The following is a 24,224-nucleotide window of genomic DNA, read 5'->3' as shown; positions in this document are numbered from 1 at the left end:
TGTGCTTCATGGGGACAAAACAGGTCAAGAGGGTGGGACCGGGCCTGCTGTCCCTCTGGAGGGCCTGGGCCTTTGGTGCTCAGCACACCCTCCAAGCCTTGGTGCTTTTGCTCCTCTCTGTGCTCTGTGGTCCTTCTCCCCTTCTTGCCTCCACTCTGCTGATCGGGGGTCTCTCTTCTGTTGGCCTTGCTCCTGTCTGTTGTGAATAGACAAGAGACGGTGAGCGCAGCAGCCCTGCAAGGCTTGTCCATGGACCCCTCCCTGTTCCCACCCGCTCCCTCCAAAGCCTCCAGCCATCAGCGGGTCACTCAGTTGCCTTGGTCATTTTCTTTGACAGATTCAGTCCCAGGTCCAAGATCCCTGCAAGGTAGGATGCCCCCAGCTCCGCGTGTGGCTTGTTAGCGGGTTACAGTCTTACGGTGTGCTTTGTCTCCCCGTCCCCGGTGGGTTGCAGTGTTGTCTGGTATACTTTCTGTCCCTGCCTTGGTGTGGCCTGCCCCGAGTCCTAGTCTTCGCTCTCCTTTCTTTCCCACCCCTGCTTATTTCACACCCCCGCTTTCCTTGCCGGTGGGGCTGTGAGTCCATACGTGGGAGGGGGTGGAGAGCGCAGGACGGGCGAGAGCCAGGCCCACAGCCTTGGGCAGTGGGTGGAGGCGAGGAGGGAGGGTCCTCCTGGGAAAGAGGGAGCCATGGAAACTGAAGGGGGCGTGGCAGAGCCAGCGGGCCAGGAGGGGAGCCACTGACCACCTGATTTTCATCTACATCCCATGATGTCCTCGTTTTCTTTTCCCACCTCAGCCTCACCACCGCTGACTTCAGCCCAGACTCCCAGCACCAGGGACAAGTTTAGATTTCTCTGGGATTTGGGTGGAAGACAGAATGGAGAAGGAGAGAGAGAGACCCGGAAGGGTGTGCAGTAAATCTGGAGGAGGGACTGGGCTTTGTCTGGTGTGTGAGGTCACTGTTTAGCAGGGACATTTTCTGTGTGTGTTCACACAAACTTGTACACGTTCATCTGTTGACTGAGGTGAATAGGTGAATCAGTTCAAAGCGTCAGCGCCTTCATTTACCTTTTTGACATTGACAGCTGTGAGAGATCCCCCGCTCTGGGGAAGGGGAGTTTCTGGTGAAGGGGGGTTCCGTAATGATGACCTCTGACTCCTTGCTGAGAAGAGGAAAGGGGTAACTAGGCAAGGTCAAGTAGCCCTTCCTGCCTTACCTCTGGCTGCATCCGCTATTACCTAAGAGACCAGATCTGAGGCTGAGCCCTGCGCAGAAGGACAGAAGGAACGGGGGCAGACTCTCAGTGAGAGCTCTTGGCTGTGGAGGGTGGAGGTGGGGTTTAGTCTTACTGTCCTGGGCGGTGCTGAGACGTGGGAGAGGAAGGACGGCGGTGGATCAGGAAGGGAGGGTAGATTGGGCCACGACAGCAGAGCCAGTGGAGGAGCCTGGTGGGGGCTTAGCCCCGGAGCACAGGTTCTCTCTGGGGCCTCCATCTGTGCTGCTGCTGGGCTGAGGATTGCCACCTTCAGCTTTGCCTTCTCTGTGCTCTGAGAGCTCCAGTTCTGCCCCCCGTTCGAGCTGGAAGTGCGGGTGGGTTCGTAGTGATTCCAGGCCTTGTCCTGATTTCTGTAGCCTCTCGGGTGGACAGATGGTTGTATGTGCTCTTGCGTGCATGCTGACTCTCGGGGATGTGGGCTCCCCGAGGATGGGGAGTGGTGGGGCCGTGCTGGCTTTATATCCCTCCTCAGTCGCACAGTTGAGCTGCATCTCAGCTTAGGACAGAATCCTGGCTCTGATGCTAGCTGACCTACAATCTTCGTCATTTGGCAACTCTGGCCTTCAGTTTTCTGGGACTGGAAAGTGAGGGAACTGGATTAGGTGGCCTCCCTTGTTCTGTGATCTCACGTCTCATTGGAACCCAGATGGGTCCAGGGCACAGTAAATCCCGGGTGTTTGCACCAGCAAGAGCCTTCTGTCATGAGAAGCTTATGGCTGTGATGGAAGAGGCAAGCCTGCGTAGGGATGAGAATCTTTTTTTTTTTTTTTTTTTTGGGGGGATGAGAATCTTACATGCCTTGGGAAACTGGTCTCTTTTAGCCAAGCCTGTGCTAGTACAGTAGGTTAATTAATACCAATGCCCCTGAGCTCTCTGCGTTATTTTCCTTGGGGGAGCTGAGAACGTCCCCTGTGGGCTACTTTTCTCCAGCAGAAAGCAGGAGCGTCAGGTGACCTGCCTGTCTGGGGCGACAGCTCAGGAGGAATGCACTTCCACCAGCTCTTGTTGTTCCCCTCACCCCTTTCCTGATGCCCCTTTCTGCCCCTTTCCTGCCGGCCTGTCCAAGAGCATTGTTCTGAGCAGGAAAGAGCCACCTGGGAGGAGGCTGTGGGGAGAAGGTCAGGTGGAAGGTCAGTTAGGATCAGGCTACAGCAGACCTCTTCATTGGACCTACGCTGACCTAGAATCAAGAGGATTCAAATCCTGTCCCGAGCTGGCTTATGTCCAAATTCACAGGTGATGAGGATTGTTGGGGAGCTGTTTGAAGTCTTGTGGTAGACAACAGGGTCCTACTGTATAGCACAGGGAACTATATTCAGTGTCCTTTTATAAACCGTAGTGGAAAAGAATATAGAAAAGAATATATAGAAGTATAACTGAGCCACTTTGCTGTACAGCAGAAATTAATACAACATTGTAAATCAACTATAATTTTAAAAAGTCCAAGGGACTTCCCTGGTGGTCCAGTGGTTAAGACTCCATGCTTCCTAAGTCAGAAAGAGAAAAACAAATATTGTATGTTAACGCATATATGTGGAACCTAGAAAAATGGTATAGATGAACCTGTTTGCAGGGCAGAAATAGAGACACAGATGTAGAGAACAAACGTATGGACACCAACGGGGGAAAGCAGCGGGGGGGGGTGGTGGCGGGAAGAATTGGGAGATTGGGATTGACATGTATACACTAATATGTATAAAATAGATAACTAACAAGAACCTGCTGTATAACAAATAAATAAAATTAAAAATTAAAAAAAAAAACGAAAAAACAAAAAGACTCTGTGCTTCCACTGCAGGGGCTACAGGTTCAGTCAATCCCTGGTTGGGGAACCAAGATCCCGCATGCCCACGCCCCCGAAAAAAAATAGTTTAAAAACAAAAAAAACTTTCGGTCACCCAAATTGGGAGAGCTTAACATTTTTTTCTGGTGACTTTAAAAATAATTGATCAAGCCCTCATTTGCATATACATACCTTTCCTGTGAAGTTGAGCAGGTCCTGTAGGAATTCTGCTGTCTGTTCCCTGCTGAGCCCTTTGCCAGCCAGGCAGGTTCCCTCAGTTCATTTTGCGCTCTCTGCCACCTCTTTCCAGAAGAAATCTAGGCGCCTCCTCCCCCACGTTCTCAGAGTTCCGTCTTCTTGACATTCCTTTGCAGTTTTGACGCCTCGCCCTCGCGGGACGTGGGGCGTGGAGGGGTCTGGCAGGCAGCCCCCGGGGGGTGTGTTCTGGGTGTACTCGCTCTGTCTCTGCCCCCCAGGAAAGAGCGCCACCCTCTTCAGCCGCCATACCAAGGCCATCGTGTGGGGCATGCAGACCCGGGCCGTGCAGGGCATGCTGGACTTTGACTACGTCTGCTCCCGCGACGAGCCCTCGGTGGCTGCCATGGTCTACCCTTTCACGTGAGTTGCGCACGGCAGGGAGGCTGGACGCGGCCACTGAGCGGGATGTCCTCATCCCATCTCCTCCAGCAGCAGCACAGAGCTGGGCGAGCCCTGGATTGTCCCCTTTGCCCGAGAAGCATCTGCCCATCCCAGACGGGGCGGTCGATGTTCCTGGGGGATCTTTTTCCCCCACAGACTGAACTCTTTGAAGGCAGACCCTGCCTTTCCGCTTTCCGGGTGAAGCCCCTCCCGAGCCCTGGCAGGTTAAGAGTGTCCTGACCCCTCCTCTGCCTTCCTCACAGCGGGGACCACAAACAGAAGTTTTACTGGGGTCACAAGGAGATCCTGATCCCCGTCTTCAAGAACATGGCTGATGCCATGAAGAAACACCCGGAGGTGGATGTGCTGATCAGCTTTGCCTCCCTGCGCTCAGCCTATGACAGCACCATCGAGACCATGAATCACGCACAGGTAGCTCACTGCCCCCTGGGACGGGAGGCAGGGGCACCCTGAATGGCGTCCACTGCGACAAAGGCCTTGGGACTCGGGACTGGCCAGTGATTTGGGGGATGGTGGTTGGAGACCTGATCTTCAGGAGGCAAGGTGGTCACCAAGGGCTGGTGGGCTGCTTACCCGGGCTGGCAGAGAGTCAGTCCGGGGTCGTCTGCCTCCACCAGGTCCTCTCTGTGCTGAGACTGGCTTTCAAAACAGGATCAAAAGCACTTTTTTTACTTATTGTAAAATTGTTACGTATTTATTATAGAAAAGAATTAAATGCTGATAGTAAGAAGAAGAGGGTAAATACCTCAGGTCTCATTTCCCAGAAATATGGTTGCTGACGTTTGAGTACATCCTTATTCACACCTTTTTCTGGGTTTGAACAAATGGAATAACGCTGTATCTATTTTATAATCCTTCAGTGACTCTTTCCACATCAATACTTACCAGCAACATCATTTTTGCTTTTTCAAGTCTCATGATGAGCATATATCCTTAATTGTTTCCCCAGCGTAAATGTCTCGAGGTCAAACTGCTACATCAGAATGTGCAGATTTGAAAGCCTTTGATCCATCCTGCCCAGGGGCCCTCCAGAAAAGTCCAGAACTGGGGACGTAAACTCCCATCACTAGTTTGAGAACGCCTGTTTCTCTGTACCTTTGCCAACATTGAACGCTTGGACGTAAAGAACGTATATACTTGACAAAATGATAGGCATTCTATTTAATTTGCATATCTTTGATTATTAACTAAGATGAGCTTCGAAAATATGTATTGGCCATTTGCATTCTGTGACATGGCCTCGCCTCCTTTTTCTCTGTTGAGGTGTTTATCATTTTTGTTACTGATTTGTAAGAGCCCTTAGGGATTAAGATACTGAGTTTTCTGTTCAAAATTATTGTCTGATCCCAGACTGGCTTACTTCAGTTTATGACTGGAGTAAACTTGTTTTGATATCTCGATGAAGCAAAAAAGAAAACACACCTGCTGAAAATGAGTGGCTTTTCTAGTTTAGAACAGAGGTTGGTGAACTACAGTGCAAGGGCCAAACCGAGCCCCCTGCCTGTTGTAAATAAAGTTTTATTGGAACACAGCCATGCTCGCTCATTTACATATTGTCCGTGGCTGCTTCTGTGCTGCAGAGGCAAAATTTAGTCGTTACCACAGAGACCACATGACCAACAGACCCCAAAACACTATCTGGTCCTTTATAGAAAGAGTTTGCCTTGGATATTTCCCCGCCCCCCCCCCCCCCCCCCCCCTCTGGCTTCTCCCTCAGCCCACTCTCTGGTCCAAGTGTGGAAGCAGCTTGTTTCTATCCAGGTTTTGTCCTGTGGGGATGTAGAGTCAGAGCCTCAGCGGGCACAGCAGGGATAGCCCTAGATAGCTGCTTTATGATCCGGCACCTGGACAGGTGGGAGACAGGTGGGGCTGAGTCTCATGAGTTTTTGGATAGGTGAGAATATAACAGTTTTGACTACAGCAAGTTTTCAGAAACATCTGTTCCACTTGGTTACTGACTCACTGTGGTGTTAACCAATGGAGCGCAGTTTTGGGTGCCTCTCTTTGGGGGGAGGGTTGAATGAGCAGGGTAGGAACAGAGGCCTGTGGGAAGAAGGGGGTGCATATTGTTATCATTACTCCTGGAAAGGGGCCTGGGAGACGGGTTCTGGAATGGTCACTGCCTCGACATCTCAAGTGGTGAAATGATAACGGGAAGGGACTATCCTCGTGCCCTAGATCCGGACCATTGCCATCATAGCTGAAGGCATCCCCGAGGCCCTCACGAGGAAGCTGATCAAGAAGGCAGAGCAGAAGGGAGTGACCATCATTGGACCTGCCACCGTGAGCATCCCTTCCACTTCTGGGCCCATAGGAAGCTCATTGCTGACTCTACTGTCTCCCATCTAGTTTGAAAAGACTGAGAGTACCTGTTGAAAGTCAGGCTGTCCATTTCCAGTTAAATATTTTTTTCTGGCTGCGCTGTGCGGCCTACAGGATCCTAGTGCCCCAACCGGGAATCGAGCCCAGGCCCTGGCAGTGGAAGTGCTGAGTCCTAACCACTGGACCGCAAGGGAATTCCCTGTCCACTTCCAGTTAATTTTTTAAAGGGCTCTCTCCACAGACCATATCACCTTTACAGTTTCGAGGGGCTAACAAGATTTTTTTAAGTGTCCACCCTCAGACAACCATAGCATGGTCTTTGATTATTCCTTCAACTGTAAACCAAAGAAAAATCTACCTAGGGACCTTACTTTTGACCCAAAGGCCTTTACATAAGAAAAAATGGCCCCGTGAATGTTTTTTTTGTTTTTGTTGTTTGTTTTTATTTAGTTGTTGCCTTAAAAATTTGGCTGAAGCTAAGAATTTTTTTTAACATCTTTATTGGAGTATACTTGCTTTACAGTGGTGTGTTTCTGCTGTTTCACAAAGTGAATCAGCTGTACCTATACATATATCCCCATAACCCCTCCCTCTTGCATCTCCCTCCCACCCTCCCTATCCCACCCCTCTAGGTGGTCACAGAACACCGAGCTGATCTCCCTGTGCTATGCGGCTGCTTCCCACTAGCTGTCTGTTTTACATTTAGTAGTGTATATATGTCCATGCCAATCTCTCACTTTCGTCCCAGCTTACCCTTCCCCCTCCCCATGTCCTCAAGTGAAAGCTTTTTGAGCTAAGCAAGGGACCTTTCATCTTGGAGACAGAGGGTGATCTTGAGCAGAGGTGCACACTTGCATCAGACACTTTTACTGGGTGCTGTTGCCCTTTTGGAGCACAAGAGGCGACCTAACCCTGAGTGTATACCTCCAAATCTGCAGTCGTAAGCCACGTTTTACCAATAAGGCTCCCTTTTTTCTGTGTGATGTCTCTTGACGGGGAGAAGAGAGTCTTCCTCAGCAGGAACCCCGACATGCAGGTGCTGGCCAGGGTGGGCTGGGCAGGTAATCCCGGGCTCTGTGACCACCCCCCGAGCTCTATGGTCAATCAGCCCACCCTCCTCCCTGACCGCGGTTTCCGCCCCTGCAGGTCGGTGGCATCAAGCCCGGGTGCTTTAAGATTGGGAACACGGGCGGGATGCTGGACAACATCCTGGCCTCCAAGCTGTACCGCCCCGGCAGCGTGGCCTATGTCTCGCGTTCGGGCGGCATGTCCAACGAGCTCAACAATATCATCTCTCGGACCACGGATGGCGTCTACGAGGGCGTGGCCATCGGCGGGGACAGGTGATCAGCTGAGGGACAGGGCTCTAGGTCCTCTATCTCTGCTCGCCGCCCACCGCTGAGCTCCATGCACACAGGGATGTTGCTTAAGTCCATAAAGTGGGGCATCTCTTCTCTGTCTCAGGACCAACATGAGCATAAGATCAGAAAATACAGAGAAAAACACAGGAAGGTGTTTTAAAAGGTGTTCGGGCTTTGCGGGTAGTTCCCTTTGTTGTCTGAGCTGTGGCCGGAGGGTGGCAGCGGGGTGCGGTGCTTAGCAGGGCTCATTCTGAAATCAGACCCTGGGGGTTCAAACCCCAGTTTCCCTGTTTGGGGGGGCGGGGTGGGGGCAATCCTGGGCAGGTTTCCAACCCTCCCTAGACTGCCATCAGCCTTACGTAGCAAACGGGTAAGGTCATAATCTCTACCTCCTGGGGTTGTTGGAGGATTAAATGAGACTAACACAGGGCCTGGTGCTTAGTTAGTACTCAGTGCTAGTTGTAGTTAATAAGAGTGAAAGGAAAAACTGTTCCTTTACTCACCACCATACTCATACTTCTGGCCACAAATGTGGCCAGATTTTCCCACACCAAGCAGTTCTCTAATTCTCTGCAGATAGCAACTGGAGGTCCTACAATTCAGTTCAATTCTGACACTCTACTTCAAGATGGCATCATAGCGCCAGGTCCCACAGGTTCAGGGCTCAGTCCCACAGGAGTGCCCCCAACTTCATATGTCAGTCACAAGTCCAGCCCTCTGGTACTTCTGACCACCGGCTATAAATCAGAGGCTCCCATGACCCCCTCCTCGAGTTCGATAATTTGCTAGAAGGACTCACAGAACTCAGGAAAACTTTGCTCACTAGCTTACCGGCTTATTACAAAAGGATGCAACTCAGGAACAGCCAGATGGAAGAGGTGCATAGGGCAAGGCATGCTGGGTGTGAGGAGCTTCCCTGCCTTCTCTGGTGAACACACTGCAGGAGCCCTCCAAGAGTTGCCTCATGAGAACAAAAGACACTCCTATCATCCCCATGACTAAGGAAATTACAAAGTTTTTAGGAGGGCTGTGTCAGGAACCGGTGTCAAAGACCAAATATCAGAACAAACGATGCTCCTAGCACCCCTGGTCACTCAGGAGATTACAAGGGTTTTCAGAGCTCCGTGTCAGTAACTGGGAGCAGAGACATATACATATTTCTTACTATTTCACAGATAGTGTCCTCATTATTTTTGTTAGTAGGAACAGTAATCAGTAGGTCATCAGTTGAGTAATGTCTTAGAGCAAAGCCTGGTACTTATTGCCATAATAAATGTTAGCCATTACTGTTTACTGTTATTACTGCTGTCGCTACTGCAACTGCTTGGCTCAGAAAGCAAAAGCTGTTGGGAAAGTGAGTCACTTTGTCAAGTCTTTCTGGCTCCGCCAAGTCATTTCAAATGGAACAACTGCGTGAGAAGGGACTTTCACTGAGGTCTTCAGGGAGGTGGTCTTGGGACCTCTAGTCCCCAGGTGCTCCCTGACAAAAGGCTCTGGGTCAGACGAGTCCGGGCACTGCTGCCAGTTAGTTATACTGTCCTCTTGGGATTTAAATGCCCCTGAGCGTATCAGAAGCACTCGAAGATCTACAAGGACCTTGTAGATCTGAAGCCTACTTGGCCTTAAACAACTCTTTTGCAAACTCATGTGACAGTAGAAAATTTTTAAAAATATTTTGGCTTCTACATAGACCTTCTGGCAATCGCCTAGGATATAGCTTGGTACATTGTATTAATTATCTTTTGCTTTGGATTGAAAAAGTCACCCCAAAACAAAGTGGCCACAAACAACAATAAACGTGTATCCTCCTGGTTCTTGTGCGGTAGGATTCAGGGCTCGGTTGGGTAGTTCTGGCAGGTGGGCTCTCTGTTGAGGCGGTCGGATGCGGCACGCTGGAGGTGGCCCATCCACGTGGCTGGCAGGTGGTTCTTCTCTGTGGGCTTCTGCACAGGCTGCTGAGAGTCCTCAAGACTTGCCGGCTGGCTTCCCCTAGAGCGAGCGATTCAGGGGAGAGCGCTGGCCAGAAGCAATTTTTTTATGGCCCCGCCTTGGAAGTCAATGTTACAGAACGACTTCCTCCATATTTTGTTCCTTAGAAGCTAATCATTAAACTCGACCCAAATTCAGGAGGAGAGGCGTGAGTTTCCACCTTTTTCAAAGAACTTGTGGACATATTTTAAAATCACCCCACATGTGCTCTCGAGGCATCTCTTACTGCCGTATGAACTCCTCTGGGTTCACTACTTCCTCTTGCTTCCCTTCCCTTGTGCCCCATTTACTACCTCCCCCTCCCCCGTTATTCCTAAGGCATCTCTGGCCCCTCACTGGGCATCCACACCCACAAAAAACCCCACAGTGTTCTTAGTACAGGTGTGCTTCCCACACCTGTACACACACCTCACCTCACCGAGTCTCCTGATCATGAATATCCTCCCTGCTCTCACCAGGTACCCCGGCTCAACGTTCATGGATCACGTGTTACGTTACCAGGACACTCCAGGAGTCAAAATGATTGTGGTTCTTGGAGAGGTGAGTTATTTTTAAAAAATGGTTTTACAGCGGAGATTGACACAACATCGTAGATCAGCTATACTTCAATTAAAAAAGAAAAGGTTACTTGATTATTAAAGTAAAAAAAATTTTTTTTCTGATTATAAAAGTAACGATGATTTTAGTTTTTAAAAAATTCACGCATTTTGGTTATCTGTAACTGAAAGTGACAGTCCCTGGTAATCCTACTCCCTAGACACTGGGGCTTAGAGGCTGCCACTCTTAACACTGCCGTGTTTGTTCCTAGGAGAGAAGTTCTTGCCTCTCGGTGGCACAAGATATTTCAGTGCCAGCAGAGGAGAAGCTTTCACTGGCTGGCCCCAGTCTGTCCCTGGTGGGCAGTGGATAGCTGGAGTCAAAGAGCCTCTCTTACTTGTGCCCCTGATCAGGTCTGGTCCTAAATTATCGCATACCCTTAGATCAGGAGAGGGGAGTTCCGGGGACTCTCCGAGGATACCCACTGCCCTTTAAAAATTCCTCCTTGCATCTAATCTCAATCCTCCAGGCCAAAGCCCATGTCCCCTCATTTTCTAGCCAAGTTCTAACTTGGGACACCTGATGACCTTGGCCCCTACCTGATGTGGGACAGATTTCCTGCTGCATTGCTGCTCTAGGTACAACTCAGAATGGGTTCCACTGACTTGGGGGCTTTTTCTTGTTCCCTGTTCTCTGGCAGATTGGAGGCACGGAGGAATATAAGATCTGCCGGGGCATCAAGGAAGGCCGCATCACCAAGCCCGTGGTCTCCTGGTGCATCGGAACCTGTGCCACCATGTTCTCCTCCGAGGTATAGCCATGACAGATACCTGCTGGGCAGGGAGGCCGAGAGAGGGGGCGTCTGCGGGGAGCCGTGTGGTCGTCTTATGAAGCAGCTGGTTCCTTCGATAAACGTTTATTACCTGCTTGGTTCCTACAAGGTCCAGCTGGGGCCCTGCTCTCTAGAAGCTAAAATCCAGTTGGAAGAGACAAACTCATAGCCAGATTAAGGCCAGAACAAGGCTCTGAGTCCCTTCTCAGAGTAGGAGCAATTTACTGCCTGGAGGAGTTGCGGTGGCTTCCTGGAGAAGATGAACCGCTCCTTAAGGAATAAGGAGGAGTTTGCTGAGCAAGAGGGAGGCCTGGGAGGGAGAGGACACACCCTAGGCTCAGAGCTGGGGAGGGCAGCGGTGGGAAGTTCTGCACGGGGAGAAGCTGTAGAAGAAAACCTGTATGTGTTAACGTGACTGGATGCCTGTGACAGTGCCTGTGGGCAGAAGTAAGTACAGCCTGTAGTGGATGTTAGATAGAGAAGCTCTGAGCTGTCGGACTCATGCTGGGTGGGATCGGCCAGACCTCAGCCCCTGTGGTCCAGCTTAGACAATCCTCTATCTCGAAGATGGCCCACCCGGTGAGGATGAAACCGAGGAAACCACCACCTGTCACCCATCAGTTCATCAGCAGCTGAGCAGGCTCTGAGTGTAAGGCCTTGACCTCTGCTCTGTGTATATGAAATAAAACTTGGCCATCAAGGATTCCTGCAGCAATGATAATCCCTACGCTTAAACCCTCAATTCTTCGAGTTAGCCTGTCACCCTATCCTTTCCCCCTGGATGGCTTGCCTTTCCCCTTCAGAGTCCCGCCCACCTCCAAGTGGCAGTATTTTGTCCGGTTGTAAAATGCACCTCTCTTTTGAACCAGCAGTTCCATTCCTGCAAATATACTCTGTGGGTCTGCGTGCAAAAATATTTCAAGGTATGTGTACAAGGATGCTCACTGCAGTGTTGTGATGGCAAGAAAAGGAAACACCCTAAACGCTGGTCGGGAGGGGACTGTGTCCTCATGGCACGGCCACGTAATTGGAAACCAGGCAGGAGAAGAATGAGGTGGATTTTGAGATGTCGACATAGAGTTCAAGTTATGTTGACTCTAAGAAGGGGCAGGGTGCGATAAATGCTTATCATAGGATCCATCTGGTGTAACTATGAACTGTGTATGTGTGTGTATCTGTTTTCTAAGTAAGTGAAACGGGAGGGAGCAGGCCACGGAATCCTGCCCATCGTCCAGGGCTGAGCTCCACTCTCAAAGGCTTGAGAATCAGCTCTTGGTGGATCTGTGTGACTGGGGCAAGTCGTTTAGCCTCTCCGTACCTCAGTTTCCTGAGCTGTAAAAAGGGGATGATTCGGGATTGTTGCCTGACTTACATAAGAAGGTAATTGTAAAGGTCTGCCACATACAGGTCTTAGCAAATACTCATTTCCATTCTTCAACACACCTGTTCCGTGAAGCTCTTCCTGATTCTCTTTCTTCACGGCTGCTCTCCCCTCCACCACGACAGCCAAAAAGAATTCCTCCCTTCCCTCCAGGGTTTCTCTTCACCAGCTCTGCTTTACAAGAGCCCCCCACCTCCCCACTCCCATTATGCTGAGGGCACCTCCTAGAGGGCAAGGACCCTGCTCTTCTGTTTCTGACCAGGTGCTCATCATCGCCCCGTGGGTAGGGCAGGTCCTCAAGGTGTTTTACTTTTGCTTTTTTGATTCGTTTTTTAAACAACTTTCTTTGTGTAGTTTCAAGGATATACAAATGTAGAATAGTACCTTGACGAGCCAGCTAATAAGTGCTTTTTGATTTCTTGAACAGGTCATATGACCTTGCAGAGCTTTCTGCCCTATAGAGGAGGTGAGATAGGTAACATCCTCAGTTCAGTGCCTCGGGGAAACTGAACTGAGAACTGGGCTATGGGAGTAGAGACAAGGGGACAGTGGTAAGGTGGCATTTTCACACAACACTGGTCCTGTAGCAGTGGTCCCCAAAACAAAAACAAACAACGGGAAGCTTCTGTAAATCATGAACATGCAGTATCATCTGTCTCCCTTCTCAAAGCTTTAGTGTCAGCTTTGAGAAACCTGAGTTACACTTGCTTAACTTCCTTGGACACAGTGTTCTGTAAGTCTATGTGAGTACGGAACCTCCTTCCCACCCCATCCACCCATGCAGATTAAATCCTACAAAGAAGGCGTTGGAAACCCGCTTTGAAGCATGTGTCTTCAAGCCTCTCTAACTGGAGCAGCGGCTCCTAACCTTTTCAGCACTTCAGCCCCTTTTGTTCTATGTCGTGCTAAAGAGCACAGTGAGAGGCCACATTGCCTTGTTCAAATGCTACCACGTACTACCTGTGTGACTTTGGGCAAGTGACTCTACCCCTCTGTGCTTCCATTTCCTTGTTGACAGGAAACAGTCGTAGCTACTGAATGATGACATTTGTAAAGCTCTTAGAAAGTGCCTGGACACAGTGTTGTTTATAAACGGGGAAGGTATTGTTAGGATTACCCACCACACCTGCCCTAATCAGGGTTTTATACCACGTTTCATTAGGTTAATTCCTATTCCTTGTTGCTTAATCAGAGACAACAGGTAACACGTAGCTCTTCTGATTGGTTTTCTCTTCCCTCTCACTCCCCATAACCAGTTACCCCCTCCATATTCTATTGAGTTTATAGTTTAATCTTAGTTCATGCTCAGGTGGAAGGGGGCAATCACGCTAATTGGCTCCCCGTGATTGTTGCTAAGTAGGAATACAGTACAGGCCAAATGGTGCAAAATCTGACTCTTTTTTTTTGCGGTACGCGGGCCTCTCACTGCTGCGGCCTCTCCCGTTGCGGAGCACCAGGCTCGGACGCGCAGGCTCAGCGGCCATGGCTCACGGGCCCAGCCGCTCCGCGGGCACGTGGGATCCTCCCGGACCGGGGGCACGAACCCGCGTCCCCTGCATCGGCAGGCAGACTCTCAACCACTGCACCACCAGGGAAGCCCAAAATCTGACTTTTTAAAAGAAGCTGGAAATTTGTTGTTGTTGTTGTTAATTAATTATTTACTTGTTTTTGGCTGCGTTGGGTAATCGTTGCTGCACACAGACTTTCTCTAGTTTGCGGCGAACGGGGGCTACTCTTCGTGGCGGTGCGCGGGCTTCTCATTGTGGTGGCTTCTCCTGTTGCTGGGCATGGGCACTAGGCGCGCGGGCTTCAGTAGTTGTGGCACGCAGGCTCAGTAGCTGTGGCGCACGGGCTTAGTTGTTCTGCGGCATATGGGCTCGAACCCATGTCCCCTGCATTGGCAGGCGGATTCGTAACCACTGCGCCACCAGGGAAGTCCCATTTGTATTTTTAATGATACCTTCTGGTGTTCTGTTTTGCTTAATAAGGATACATCCTTTATACAAAGTATGCGCAGGACGTCAGATCATGCCTATAAGCTCAGCTTAGCTAAGGTTGGCAGTTTGTAACTTCTCACAGTTGCTCGAAACTAATGGCTATTCTCTGTCTCCCTACCCCCACCCCAACAAGTGCCCCACGGGAAGCCAGATGAAGGTGTTTGTGGAGTTGGGCGCCAGGCTTGGTGTCCTGGCTGTAGTACACCAGCTGTGTGACCTTGAGTAAGCCCTTGAACTGCTTGCTGCCTCAGGTTCTCATCTGTGAATGAGAGTCAGCCATCGTGCCTATTTAGTGAGCCTTCCTGGAGGCTTGAAGTGATCCACATAGAGCATTGAGTGGGGTCCGGCCTATAATCAGTGCCGATGGTCCATGGAGGCTTTGTCCCTCTCTTTTCGGGGGATTAACAGGCCTGGTAAAGCCGTTCTCCTTTGCCTTCCAGGTACAGGTTCGGCCACGCTGGAGCTTGTGCCAACCAGGCTTCTGAAACTGCAGTGGCCAAAAACCAGGCTTTGAAGGAGGCTGGAGTGTTTGTGCCCCGGAGCTTCGATGAGCTTGGATAGATCATCCAGTACGCGGAGCTGGTGGAGCATGCCACCTCCCTGTCCCTTTCCCATTCCCTCCCGAGGACAGCACCCTCTCCCAAATATAGGTGTCTGATATTCCTGGACCCTCTCAGGTGTCTAAGGCGGCTCTAACGGATGGTGCAGAATCCTTTCTTTTGGCTTTCATTTTGTTTGTTTTCTAGAAGCAGCAGTTACGTGCTGTTCAGACTGGTGTTAAAAACATTCGGTTTCTGAGCCTACCTAGTTGGCGGGCCATAAATGAGAGAAGGGCATAGAAAACATTAGAAAATGTCATCTCAAACCAATTGATAAAGAGCTGCTAGATAAGCTATTGTCTCTTTCCTGTTCCTTCCTCTGGGCTTCCGTGGCCTCCAGATTCTCAGCCTTCTCTAAAGCCCCATTCAGAGACGGTGGGGCAGGCCTTGGCTAGAACCTGTTTCCGTTTAGTTCTCGGGAATCCACCTGGTAACTGCTGACAGGAGGGGATACAGAGCTGGGAAACTCTGGGGTAAGACGGAGGAGCGTTCGTGGGGCAGCTTAAAGAGCCCAGAAGAATAAAATCCACATGGATTGTCTTTTCTTCTCGCCTTCCCCTGCCTCCCAGGTCCGTGTACGAGGATCTCGTGGCCAGAGGGGTCATCATACCTGCTCAGGAGGTGCAGCCTCCGACGGTGGCCCATGGACTACTCTTGGGCCAGGGTAGGTGCCACGTGTGTCCCTGACTGTGTGGGCAAGGTGCACTGGAGCTTGTGAGGTGGCCCCTTTTGACCAGCAGGTGAAACAAATGCAGGGCCCAGGAGGGCAAGGGGCGGCGTGTATCCCCCACAGCTGTGTGGCCTGACCTGGGAACGGGGGCTGGGGACAGACGATGTCCTCTAGAGCTTGTTTGCACCTGCTAAGAGATTTCAGGCTACTTGTCTAAGGCGGGGGCATAGATAAAGAGCAAATTTTCTTATATACAAGAACTCTTAGAAATCAATTTTTTTAAAAAATAATTTATAAATTATTTACTTATCGTTGGCTGCGTTGGGTCTTCGTTGCTGCACGCGGGCTTTCTCTAATTGCGGCGAGCGGGGGGCTACTCTTCGTTGCAGTGCGCGAGCTTCTCATTGCGGTGGCTTCTCTTGTGGAGCACAGGCTCGGCGCACGGGCTTCAGTAGTTGTGGCACACGGGCTCAGTAGTTGTGTCTCGCGGGCTCTAGAGCACAGGCTTAGTAGTTGTGGCACACGGGCTTACTTGCTCTGCAGCATGTGGGATCTTCCCGGACCAGGGATCGAACCCGTGTCCCCTGCAGTGACAGGTGGATTCTTAACCACTGTGCCACCAGGGAAGTCCCTAGAAAATCAATTTTTAAAAGAACAGTACCCATTAGAAAAATGGATAGGAGATGTCCTTTCAACATAAAGCGATGCTCAACTTCACTCTATAAAAAAACCAAAGTAGAAGCTGTGACACCAATTTGCTCTACGGGTCAGCAAAGAGAAGAAAAAAAAGCAGTTCTCTGATACGTTGTTTGTATGGGTGTGAGGAGGCTGCTACATTCATTCACTGGTGGCGAAGAGTGGAATTGACGCAGCCTTTGTGAAAGGCAGTTGGGTGATGGTCAATCCAATTTAACAGCACTCCTACCTTATGGCCCGGCCGTTCCAAGTCTGGAAAGCTCCTTCAAGGAAATGCTTGCGTACACACACTTGTTCAAGAATATTTTTCTAGTTGATGGTCATCAGTGGAGGAATGGCCAACCTATAGGATTGTCATACGAGGGGATACTCTACAGTAGTTAAAAGGAATGAACTAGATCTACATATGTGCTGACATGTGCAGAGCTCAGATTCATTGAGTGACCAGCACATTATAGGACAGTATTTATATTATGATTATGAAAAATGTAGGCACGCAAAACACGGTTGTCTCTTCTCCACGTGTCTATGCGTGTAAATAAAAGTGGAGAAAGAAAGGTCCAGAAAGATGTCCACTAAACTAAGAAACACGAAGGCAGAAAACCAAGATGGGGTGGAGGTCAAAGGCAACATGATTTTAGCTGTTCTAGTGTGGATCTTTAAAAAGGAGGATGTATTCACGTTGCTTCTATTAAAACATAACTTAAAAGCATTTCTTAAGTTCACAAGGGATAATTGAAGAAATGGGCTTGGACAGAGTTAGCTGATGCTACCCCTGTTGTGCCCCAACTCTGGAAACGAGAGGATTCAGGAGCTCAGGTCCCCTCCCCCAGGGAAAGGGCGTGTTGAGGGGATTCCCCATTTTCCCAGCCATGCGCCTCATTGTTTTGCTGGGGGACTGGTAGCTGTGTGTAGAGTATTTTAAAAATTGTCCCTTGGGATTCATTCTTCCATTTCTTAGCCAGGCGACCTGGGGCTGGTTATTCTGTTGTGAGGTTAAAATGAACCCCTGGATTTCAAGAGCTTAGCGAACTGCCTGGGCCCGCAAACGCTTGGTAAAGACCAGCAACAGTGCCCAGGCTGAGTGGGTGCCATGGCGTGACTGCTCCTATTTTCTTTGCCCCACATGATCTAATAAAAGGGCTTTTTGCGTTTCCTTCTTGGGAGGACTTTGAGAGCCGTTGCTTGGCCGCCAGAATTTGAGACCTGCCTGGGACACTGGTTCTGGGCACAGACAGTGGAGCTGTTGTGGGGAAAATCTCTGTGGTCACCACAGCCCTGCTTGCCTCTGCCCCCATCTCTGCTCAGGAGCTGGGCTTGATCCGCAAACCTGCCTCGTTCATGACCAGCATCTGTTGATGAGCGAGGACAGGAGCTCATCTACGCGGGCATGCCCATCACTGAGGTCTTCAAGGAGGAGATGGCATCGGCGGGGTCCTCGGCCTCCTCTGGTTCCGAAAAGGTGAGGCGTGGAGGGCAGAAGATGGCAGGGCCCCGTGACTCAGAGTTAATTCTCTTCCCCTGACAAGGGAGTGGGAGGTGGGCAGCCTTGGGGACCATGTCCAGGTCCACTCTTTATGGCCACAGATCAATGAAAGGTCAGAGAAAAGAGATAAAGGCTGTTCCTAGGTCTTCCAAGGACAGAAAGGCCAGCCTTAACCAAGAGAAGTAGAAAGCAATGGCCTCATCAGGGATCTTGGATCAGCCCCTTTCCCATGGGAACTTTAAAGAAACGGGCCAGAGTTGAATGCAGGCCTCTTTGAGAGAAAGGTGGGGTTAGCAAAGGAGGTCTAGAGGCGTCCAGTAGCTTAAGGAGTGCAGGCCTGCTGGAGTTGCTGAACTGGCACAGTTAAAGTACCTTGTATTGTGTCCTGTGTAAATTTGTGTCTCATCAGCCTGCATGGAGAAAAAAATTGGTTTTCTCTGCAGCTCCCAAGCTTAGCCCTCCCCTGGGACTGACAGTTGGGCAAGGAGGCCGATGAGTACATGTTCACAGAGCCCTGGCTTGAGTGGCTCTGGGCAGAAAGCCAGGTGGAAGTCTTGGTTTGTGTCCTGCCCTCACCTGAAGAGAGACGGGTCTCGGTCCTGCTTTGGACCCTTCCTGGGAAAAGTTCCAAGGGTTATAACACCCGAGCAGGTTTTACTGTGTGTGCTCTTGCGTCCCCACGGCTCCAGACTTTGGTTTTTGTTTTTTTTGTTTTTTTGGGATTTTTTTGGCTGCCACCGCTCAGCATGTGGGATCTTGTTTTTTGGGGGGTTTTTTTGACTGCGCCGCACGGCTTGCGGGATCTTAGTTCCCCAACCAGGGATGGAACCCGTGCCCTCGGCAGTGAAAGCATGGAGTCCTAACCACTGGACCGCCAGGGAATTCCCCAGACTTTGTTCTTAATCATCAGCTGGGAGGTTGATCACTGTGCACTGTGAAAGGGACAGGGATCTCACCTCCTCTCTGTCTGGCACGTGGAGAGTAGTAACCACAAAAAAGGTCACATCCTGTCACAGCAACTCAGGCTGAAAACTGCCTAAAGACGAGGTTTCAAACCCTGCTTGCTGACCTCAGTTCTAAAAGCAGTATTTGATCTGGGCAGCATCCAGAGCCACTCAGGAATCAGAGGGTGCTGCCCTGGAGTTGTAAGATAGTATTAGGCCTGGATTGGGAGGTTGCTGCCTTCCTTGAGTTTGAGTGACTTGTTCAAGGAGACGGGAGACAGGAGCACCGTGGCCTTGTCAGCGTATCTCCTGTTCAGCCTCTTGCCTTTGTTCCAGCTCTCCTGTCCTCTCCCCTTTACTCCTTTACGCCCCCCTTCAGGTTGCCCAAGTACTCCTGCCAGTTCATTGAGATGTGCCTGATGGTGACGGCTGATCACGGGCCAGCCGTCTCTGGGGCTCACAACACCATCATCTGTGCTCGGGCCGGGAAGGACCTGGTTTCCAGCCTCACCTCGGGACTGCTCACCATCGTGAGTACCGTCATCCTGGGAGGTGAACAGCAGGGACACCAGGCTTTAGCATCATGCCGCTTGGCTGCAGCGGGGTCGTAGAGGGAGCCGTGGAGTGTGACACCCCGTGCTGGGGGCTGTTCGGGGCACGCCGGATTGGCCTGCGAAGCTGAAGGGGACTCCGACAGCTTGGGGCGACATGGGCTGGCTTCTCCTATAGGGCGACCGGTTTGGGGGTGCCCTGGATGCAGCAGCCAAGATGTTCAGCAAGGCCTTTGACAGTGGCATCATCCCCATGGAGTTTGTGAACAAGATGAAGAAGGAAGGAAAACTCATCATGGGCATTGGTCACCGAGTGAAATCGGTAAGTTGTCGCTCTCAAGGCCCTGGATCTACAGGGTGGATGAGGATGAGAGAGCACTGATCTAGTTGGGCACAGCCGGGCTCTCGGCTCCCAACATGAAAATCTTTGTTGACAGATGCCAGCACTGAGGCAGCTGTTTTTTTTGTTTGTTTCTTTGTTTTGTGGTACGCGGGCCTCTCACTGCTGTGGCCTCTCCCGTAGCGGAGCACAGGCTCCGGACGCGCAGGCTCAGCGGCCATGGCTCACGGGCCCAGCCGCTCCGCGGCATGTGCGATCTTCCCGGACCGGGGCACGAACCCGTGTCCCCTGCATCGGCAGGCGGACTCTCAACCACTGCGCCACCAGGGAAGCCCGAGGCAGCTGTTTTTTCCATTATAATACAGACTGCCCTTAAACAGTTTTTATCATGTTCAGTTGTGGTGTGAAAATACGATGAGCTGGAAACTTGGTAACTTTAGCTTCCCAGGTGAATCTTAATGGGAGAAAGGACTAAGGTCAGGGTTAAGGGGACATATTGGTCACCTTAGGCTACATAATGCTGCAGGTTGCGGTAACAGACAACTCCGGAAATCTCAGTGGCTCACAGCAGCAAAGGGTTGTTTCTTACTCATCCTCCGTCCACTGTGGGTTGGCTACGGCGACGGCTCTGTCATCTCCACTGAAGGAGCAGCCCCTATCCAGGAGGTGCTGGTCTCATGTCAGAAGGAAAACAGCTACGGCAGAACCACCAGAAAGCTCTTGAAGCTTCTGCTTGGATGTTGCACAGTCCCTTTTTTTTCACTGACATTTCATCGGCCAAAGCAAGTCAGTGTGGTTAAGCCTGACACCACTGGGGCAGGAAGAGTAATAAAATCAGGGCCAGCCCGATTGGGAGAGGCCAGCGTGACTATTCTAGGTAATTAATAGAGTCTCTCACAGGGCAGGCAGTCCTCTGTGTGTCCTGTGTGAACTGTGTTTAGAAATCAAAGGCAACGAGAGAAGGGGAGCTGCTCGGGGTCCTTGGCTCCGTAGCTCCAGAACCCTCACTCTGCTGCTCCGAGCGGGCTGTATGACACATTAATACAAGAGGGTCATGCGTGTGATCCAGGCATCCCCATGCTGGGCCAGCTCAGGGTAGATCCAGAGGCAGCTGGATGGCAAAGACTGAACCAGGGACAGTGGTTCCTTCTGAGGGATGTTGCATCTGGGCTCACAGAACTTGGCTCAGCCATCGCCACCTCCCAGGCAGACGGCACACGCACAGCACAGGGCATCTTCCCCAGCTAGCGGCAGGCCTGTGCTGCCAGCGCCGTCCATCCTGACCTTGCGTGTCTTGGCCAAGGGAGGAGGTCCCTGTGGTATCGGGACTTGGCGGGCGCCTAACCTGTCTCACTAACCCCCCCCACCCCCAATAGGTGATTGCTTAGTGTGGGTCTCTGAACAGAAGGTTCATCCCCATTCATCTCAGGTCCAGACGTTTTCCTGGAATTTCAGGGATGCTTTGCTGCTCCACTGCCAACACGTGCTTGCTTAGTTAAAAACCTAGAATTTGGTTACAGCTTGACTACGTTGCTGAGCTGGTGGGCAGTGTGGCTAGCGGCTAGAACCTCAGACTTCCCATTGAGGGTAGGCGCCCCAGCCCAGCTACCTGACCCTATGGCTGACTTACCCAACATCGCCACATCTCAGGTGGTTTTGAGGCTCAAATAAGATATGAGAGGACGTCAGAAAACCTTAAGCCCCACAGCAGTGTCGTGATTCTGTGCTACATGGAATCATACATGTGGATCAAGTCCCTGAAACACACCTCCTGGATATGACACGTACAGTTGTGTCCACCTGCGTGAGACACAAGCATGAACATATCTTTTTTTTTTTTTTCCCCCTTTGGCTGTGCCACACAGCATGCAGAATCTTAGTTCCCCAACCAGGGATCCAGGCCCCAGCAATGAAAGCGCAGAGTCCTAACCACTGGACCACCAGGGTATTCCCAGGAACGTGTCTTTCAACAGCAGTGTTAGAGTGGGTTCCTCTGTAACTTTGGGTCACTTCCTAGATAAACAACCCAGACATGCGCGTGCAGATCCTCAAAGATTACGTCAGACAGCACTTCCCTGCCACGCCCCTGCTTGACTACGCCCTGGAAGTAGAGAAAATTACCACCTCGAAGGTAAAAAAGAAAATGTCCCTAATGCCCGAATCAGAGTTTTGGCTGAATTTCTCGGGGAAAATGAGAGCCAGGTTACATTTTGACTGTGCAGCTAAAATTGAACCTGGTTTTCTGGAAACTTTTGTTTCTGTTGCTTAACTAAGTTCAACAGGCGTACTAAGTGTCAACGAGGGGTTGGGTCCTTTGCTAGACATTGGGAATTAAGTAAGACACTGTCTCTCCTCATCAACTGGGATGTTTTGGCGGGAGCCTTTTAAATGGTGGTCAGGGAATTCGTAGTAATAGTTGTCTATGGTAATAGTGGAACATTACGAGGAACAAAATGAGTAATAATGATAAATACTTGGAATTTTTTTTTGCCTTCCCAGAAACCAAACCTTATCCTGAATGTAGACGGTTTAATTGGAGTTGCATTGTAGACATGCTCAGAAACTGTGGGGTCCTTCACTCGGTGAGCTTGCGGCTATTTTCTTCTTCCTAATGCCTACTGATTTTTCTTGTTTCCTCCCAACTCTAAAAAGCAATGCATGCTCATTGGAGAGGATTTAGAAAATATGGAGAGGTATAAAGAAGAAAAAAAGTGCCTCTACACCTACCATCCAGAACATCCCTTTTTTTCTACTTTGAGTTCAAAGAGAGCTAGCGTCATCATTCCTGGGCAGAAACTGTACTTTCTTTGGGAGGAGGGCAGTCACGTAAGCCATTGTAAAACTACAAGTGGATTGTGTGTTGCAGGGAGGGAAGCTGATGAATATATTGGACATGGAGCCCTCAATGGCATCTTTGTGCTGGGAAGGAGTATGGGCCTTCATTGTGTGAGTTGGCAGTAAGAGTTCTGTGTGTTTGTTTTTGTGTTTTTTTTTGTTTCTGGTTCTGTTTTGTTTGTTTTACCCCCATGGTTCAGGTATACCACTTAACCTATGTGGCCAGTTTCTGTGAGGAGAGATGACACATTGTCTTAATCATTGTTCCTAATCCTTCCTTCCCTTAACTTCTGCCTTATCTTTACCTTTGTTCTTGGAAATGAGTTTGATTGCTAGCCCACGGAAAACAGAATGAAGTCCAATAGTTCCCTTTTACCAAGGCTGGCATATGCCTGTGGGATGGATCGGGATGTCCTTCCCCATTTTTTTTGTATTAGTTAAGATTTCCCTTCCTTATCTCCTCCCCCTCAACCAAAATTTTAAAAACTCACCAACTCTTAACAAAAACATGCGTTTGCTTCCTGTTAGGACACTACCTTGATCAGAAGAGGCTGAAGCAGGGGCTGTATCGTCACCCATAGGGACGATATCTCCTACGTTCTTTCCGGAACACATGAGCATGTAATGGAGCCAGGAGCCCCTGCCACAGTAAAGTGAAGACGAGAACGCCTCCCCCCCACCCCCGGGAAATAGCCACAGACAGCTGGCCTGGAGCTTGCTTAAGGGTGGGCCTGGAATGTAAACGGCCACCAGTGCACAGGCACCGAAGACCAACACCCACAGGCTAACACCGTTCAGTCTACACAAAGAGCTTAATATTTTTTTTATGAGCATAGAAATAAGAACCCCAGCCAATACTTGTAACATTTGCTTGCTACCTGCTGTATTTATATATGGAAGCATCTAAGCACTGTCAGGATAGTGTTTTTCCTCATTGTAGGGTGTTACAATGTTGCTTTCTTTTTTCCATTAGTTAAAAAAATGTTTTCCCCTTGAAGGAAGGGAATGAACACTTTTAAGACCTCAAGATACTCTCCACTTAAAGGACCCCTAATATGTTGTTTTTCCTTTTCGCCCTCCTCCTATAACCTGAAGAGCATTGTATTAATCTGATTTTTTTTTTTTTAGGATCTTTTCGTATGTTGTGTGTTAAGAGTTTGTTTGGTATCCCCCTGAAATGTTCCGTGTTGCAGACCAGTGTCGGGGGGACAGGACCATTGCATCCTTAGCCATTGTTACAGAATATGTGGAGCAGTAATTTAAAATGTAAAGTCATAACATACATATGTTTAAAATGGAAGCGCAAAGCAAAAAGCTGTGAAATGTCTTGTGTCTTAACATTCTCTGTATTTATGCAACTGACTTGTCTGTTATCGACTTGTCCTCAGTTTGCATCTGTAATCCACAAAGATTCTGGGCAGCTGCCACCTCAGTCTCTCCTCTGTATTATCATAGTTTGGTTTAAATAAACTATATAGTAACAATGAAAAGATACTGCTGTCTCATGTCATCCATTTCCTTTCATCTGCACTCCTTTGAAGTGTACTTTCTAATAGTTTTAATACATGTAGTTTTAAAAATGTTCATCCATCTCTTAAAAAAAAAAGAATCAAATACTATCTTCAAAAAAACCCCACTATCTTCTCCTGTGAATCTGTACCTTCCATTTCTCAGTGAATGGGAACCAAAGCTTACTTAGATACTCAAGCCAAAAGCCTGCCTTCACTTTCTCTGGTTGCCAAGTCCTGTCTATTTACCCCTCTGGTCTACCCATATCTGGTCTGATAACTTAGTGCCCTTAGTTTCCACTTCTGTCCCCTTACAGTCCATTCTCCACACAGCCACCAGCGACATTTTAAAACAGGCATCTGATTGAGCCACTCCCTTGCTTAAAGCCCCAAAGTGGCTTTTATTTATCTTTTTAACAAGTATGTATGGAACAGTAACTGTGGACCAAGCACT

General features: G+C 49.8%; 1 protein-coding gene across 1 annotated transcript in view; it reads left to right on the top strand.

Annotated features, from left to right (window-relative positions):
- ACLY (ATP citrate lyase) overlaps positions 1 to 23,756 on the top strand; it is a 37,313-nt gene extending 13,557 nt beyond the window's left edge. Inside the window, 21 exon segments of the mRNA XM_032616731.1 lie at positions 338 to 367; positions 3,539 to 3,680; positions 3,965 to 4,133; positions 5,901 to 6,005; positions 7,191 to 7,387; positions 9,853 to 9,934; positions 10,632 to 10,747; positions 14,588 to 14,710; positions 15,310 to 15,379; positions 15,381 to 15,404; positions 17,415 to 17,462; positions 17,464 to 17,524; positions 17,527 to 17,575; positions 18,916 to 19,066; positions 19,266 to 19,409; positions 21,445 to 21,558; positions 21,927 to 22,009; positions 22,298 to 22,371; positions 22,791 to 22,840; positions 22,842 to 22,865; positions 22,867 to 23,756. Of these exon segments, the coding sequence (XP_032472622.1) occupies positions 338 to 367; positions 3,539 to 3,680; positions 3,965 to 4,133; positions 5,901 to 6,005; positions 7,191 to 7,387; positions 9,853 to 9,934; positions 10,632 to 10,747; positions 14,588 to 14,710; positions 15,310 to 15,379; positions 15,381 to 15,404; positions 17,415 to 17,462; positions 17,464 to 17,524; positions 17,527 to 17,575; positions 18,916 to 19,066; positions 19,266 to 19,409; positions 21,445 to 21,558; positions 21,927 to 22,009; positions 22,298 to 22,371; positions 22,791 to 22,840; positions 22,842 to 22,865; positions 22,867 to 22,887 (1,877 nt within the window). The 3' untranslated portion in view covers positions 22,888 to 23,756.
- The last annotated feature ends 468 nt before the right edge of the window (positions 23,757 to 24,224 follow it).

This window comes from Phocoena sinus, chromosome 20, assembly GCF_008692025.1.
Source record: "Phocoena sinus isolate mPhoSin1 chromosome 20, mPhoSin1.pri, whole genome shotgun sequence".
In the NCBI taxonomy this organism is placed as follows: Eukaryota; Metazoa; Chordata; class Mammalia; order Artiodactyla; family Phocoenidae; genus Phocoena; species Phocoena sinus.
Note: the sequence above shows the minus strand (reverse complement) of the source record. Positions and strands in the feature narration are given on the sequence as shown.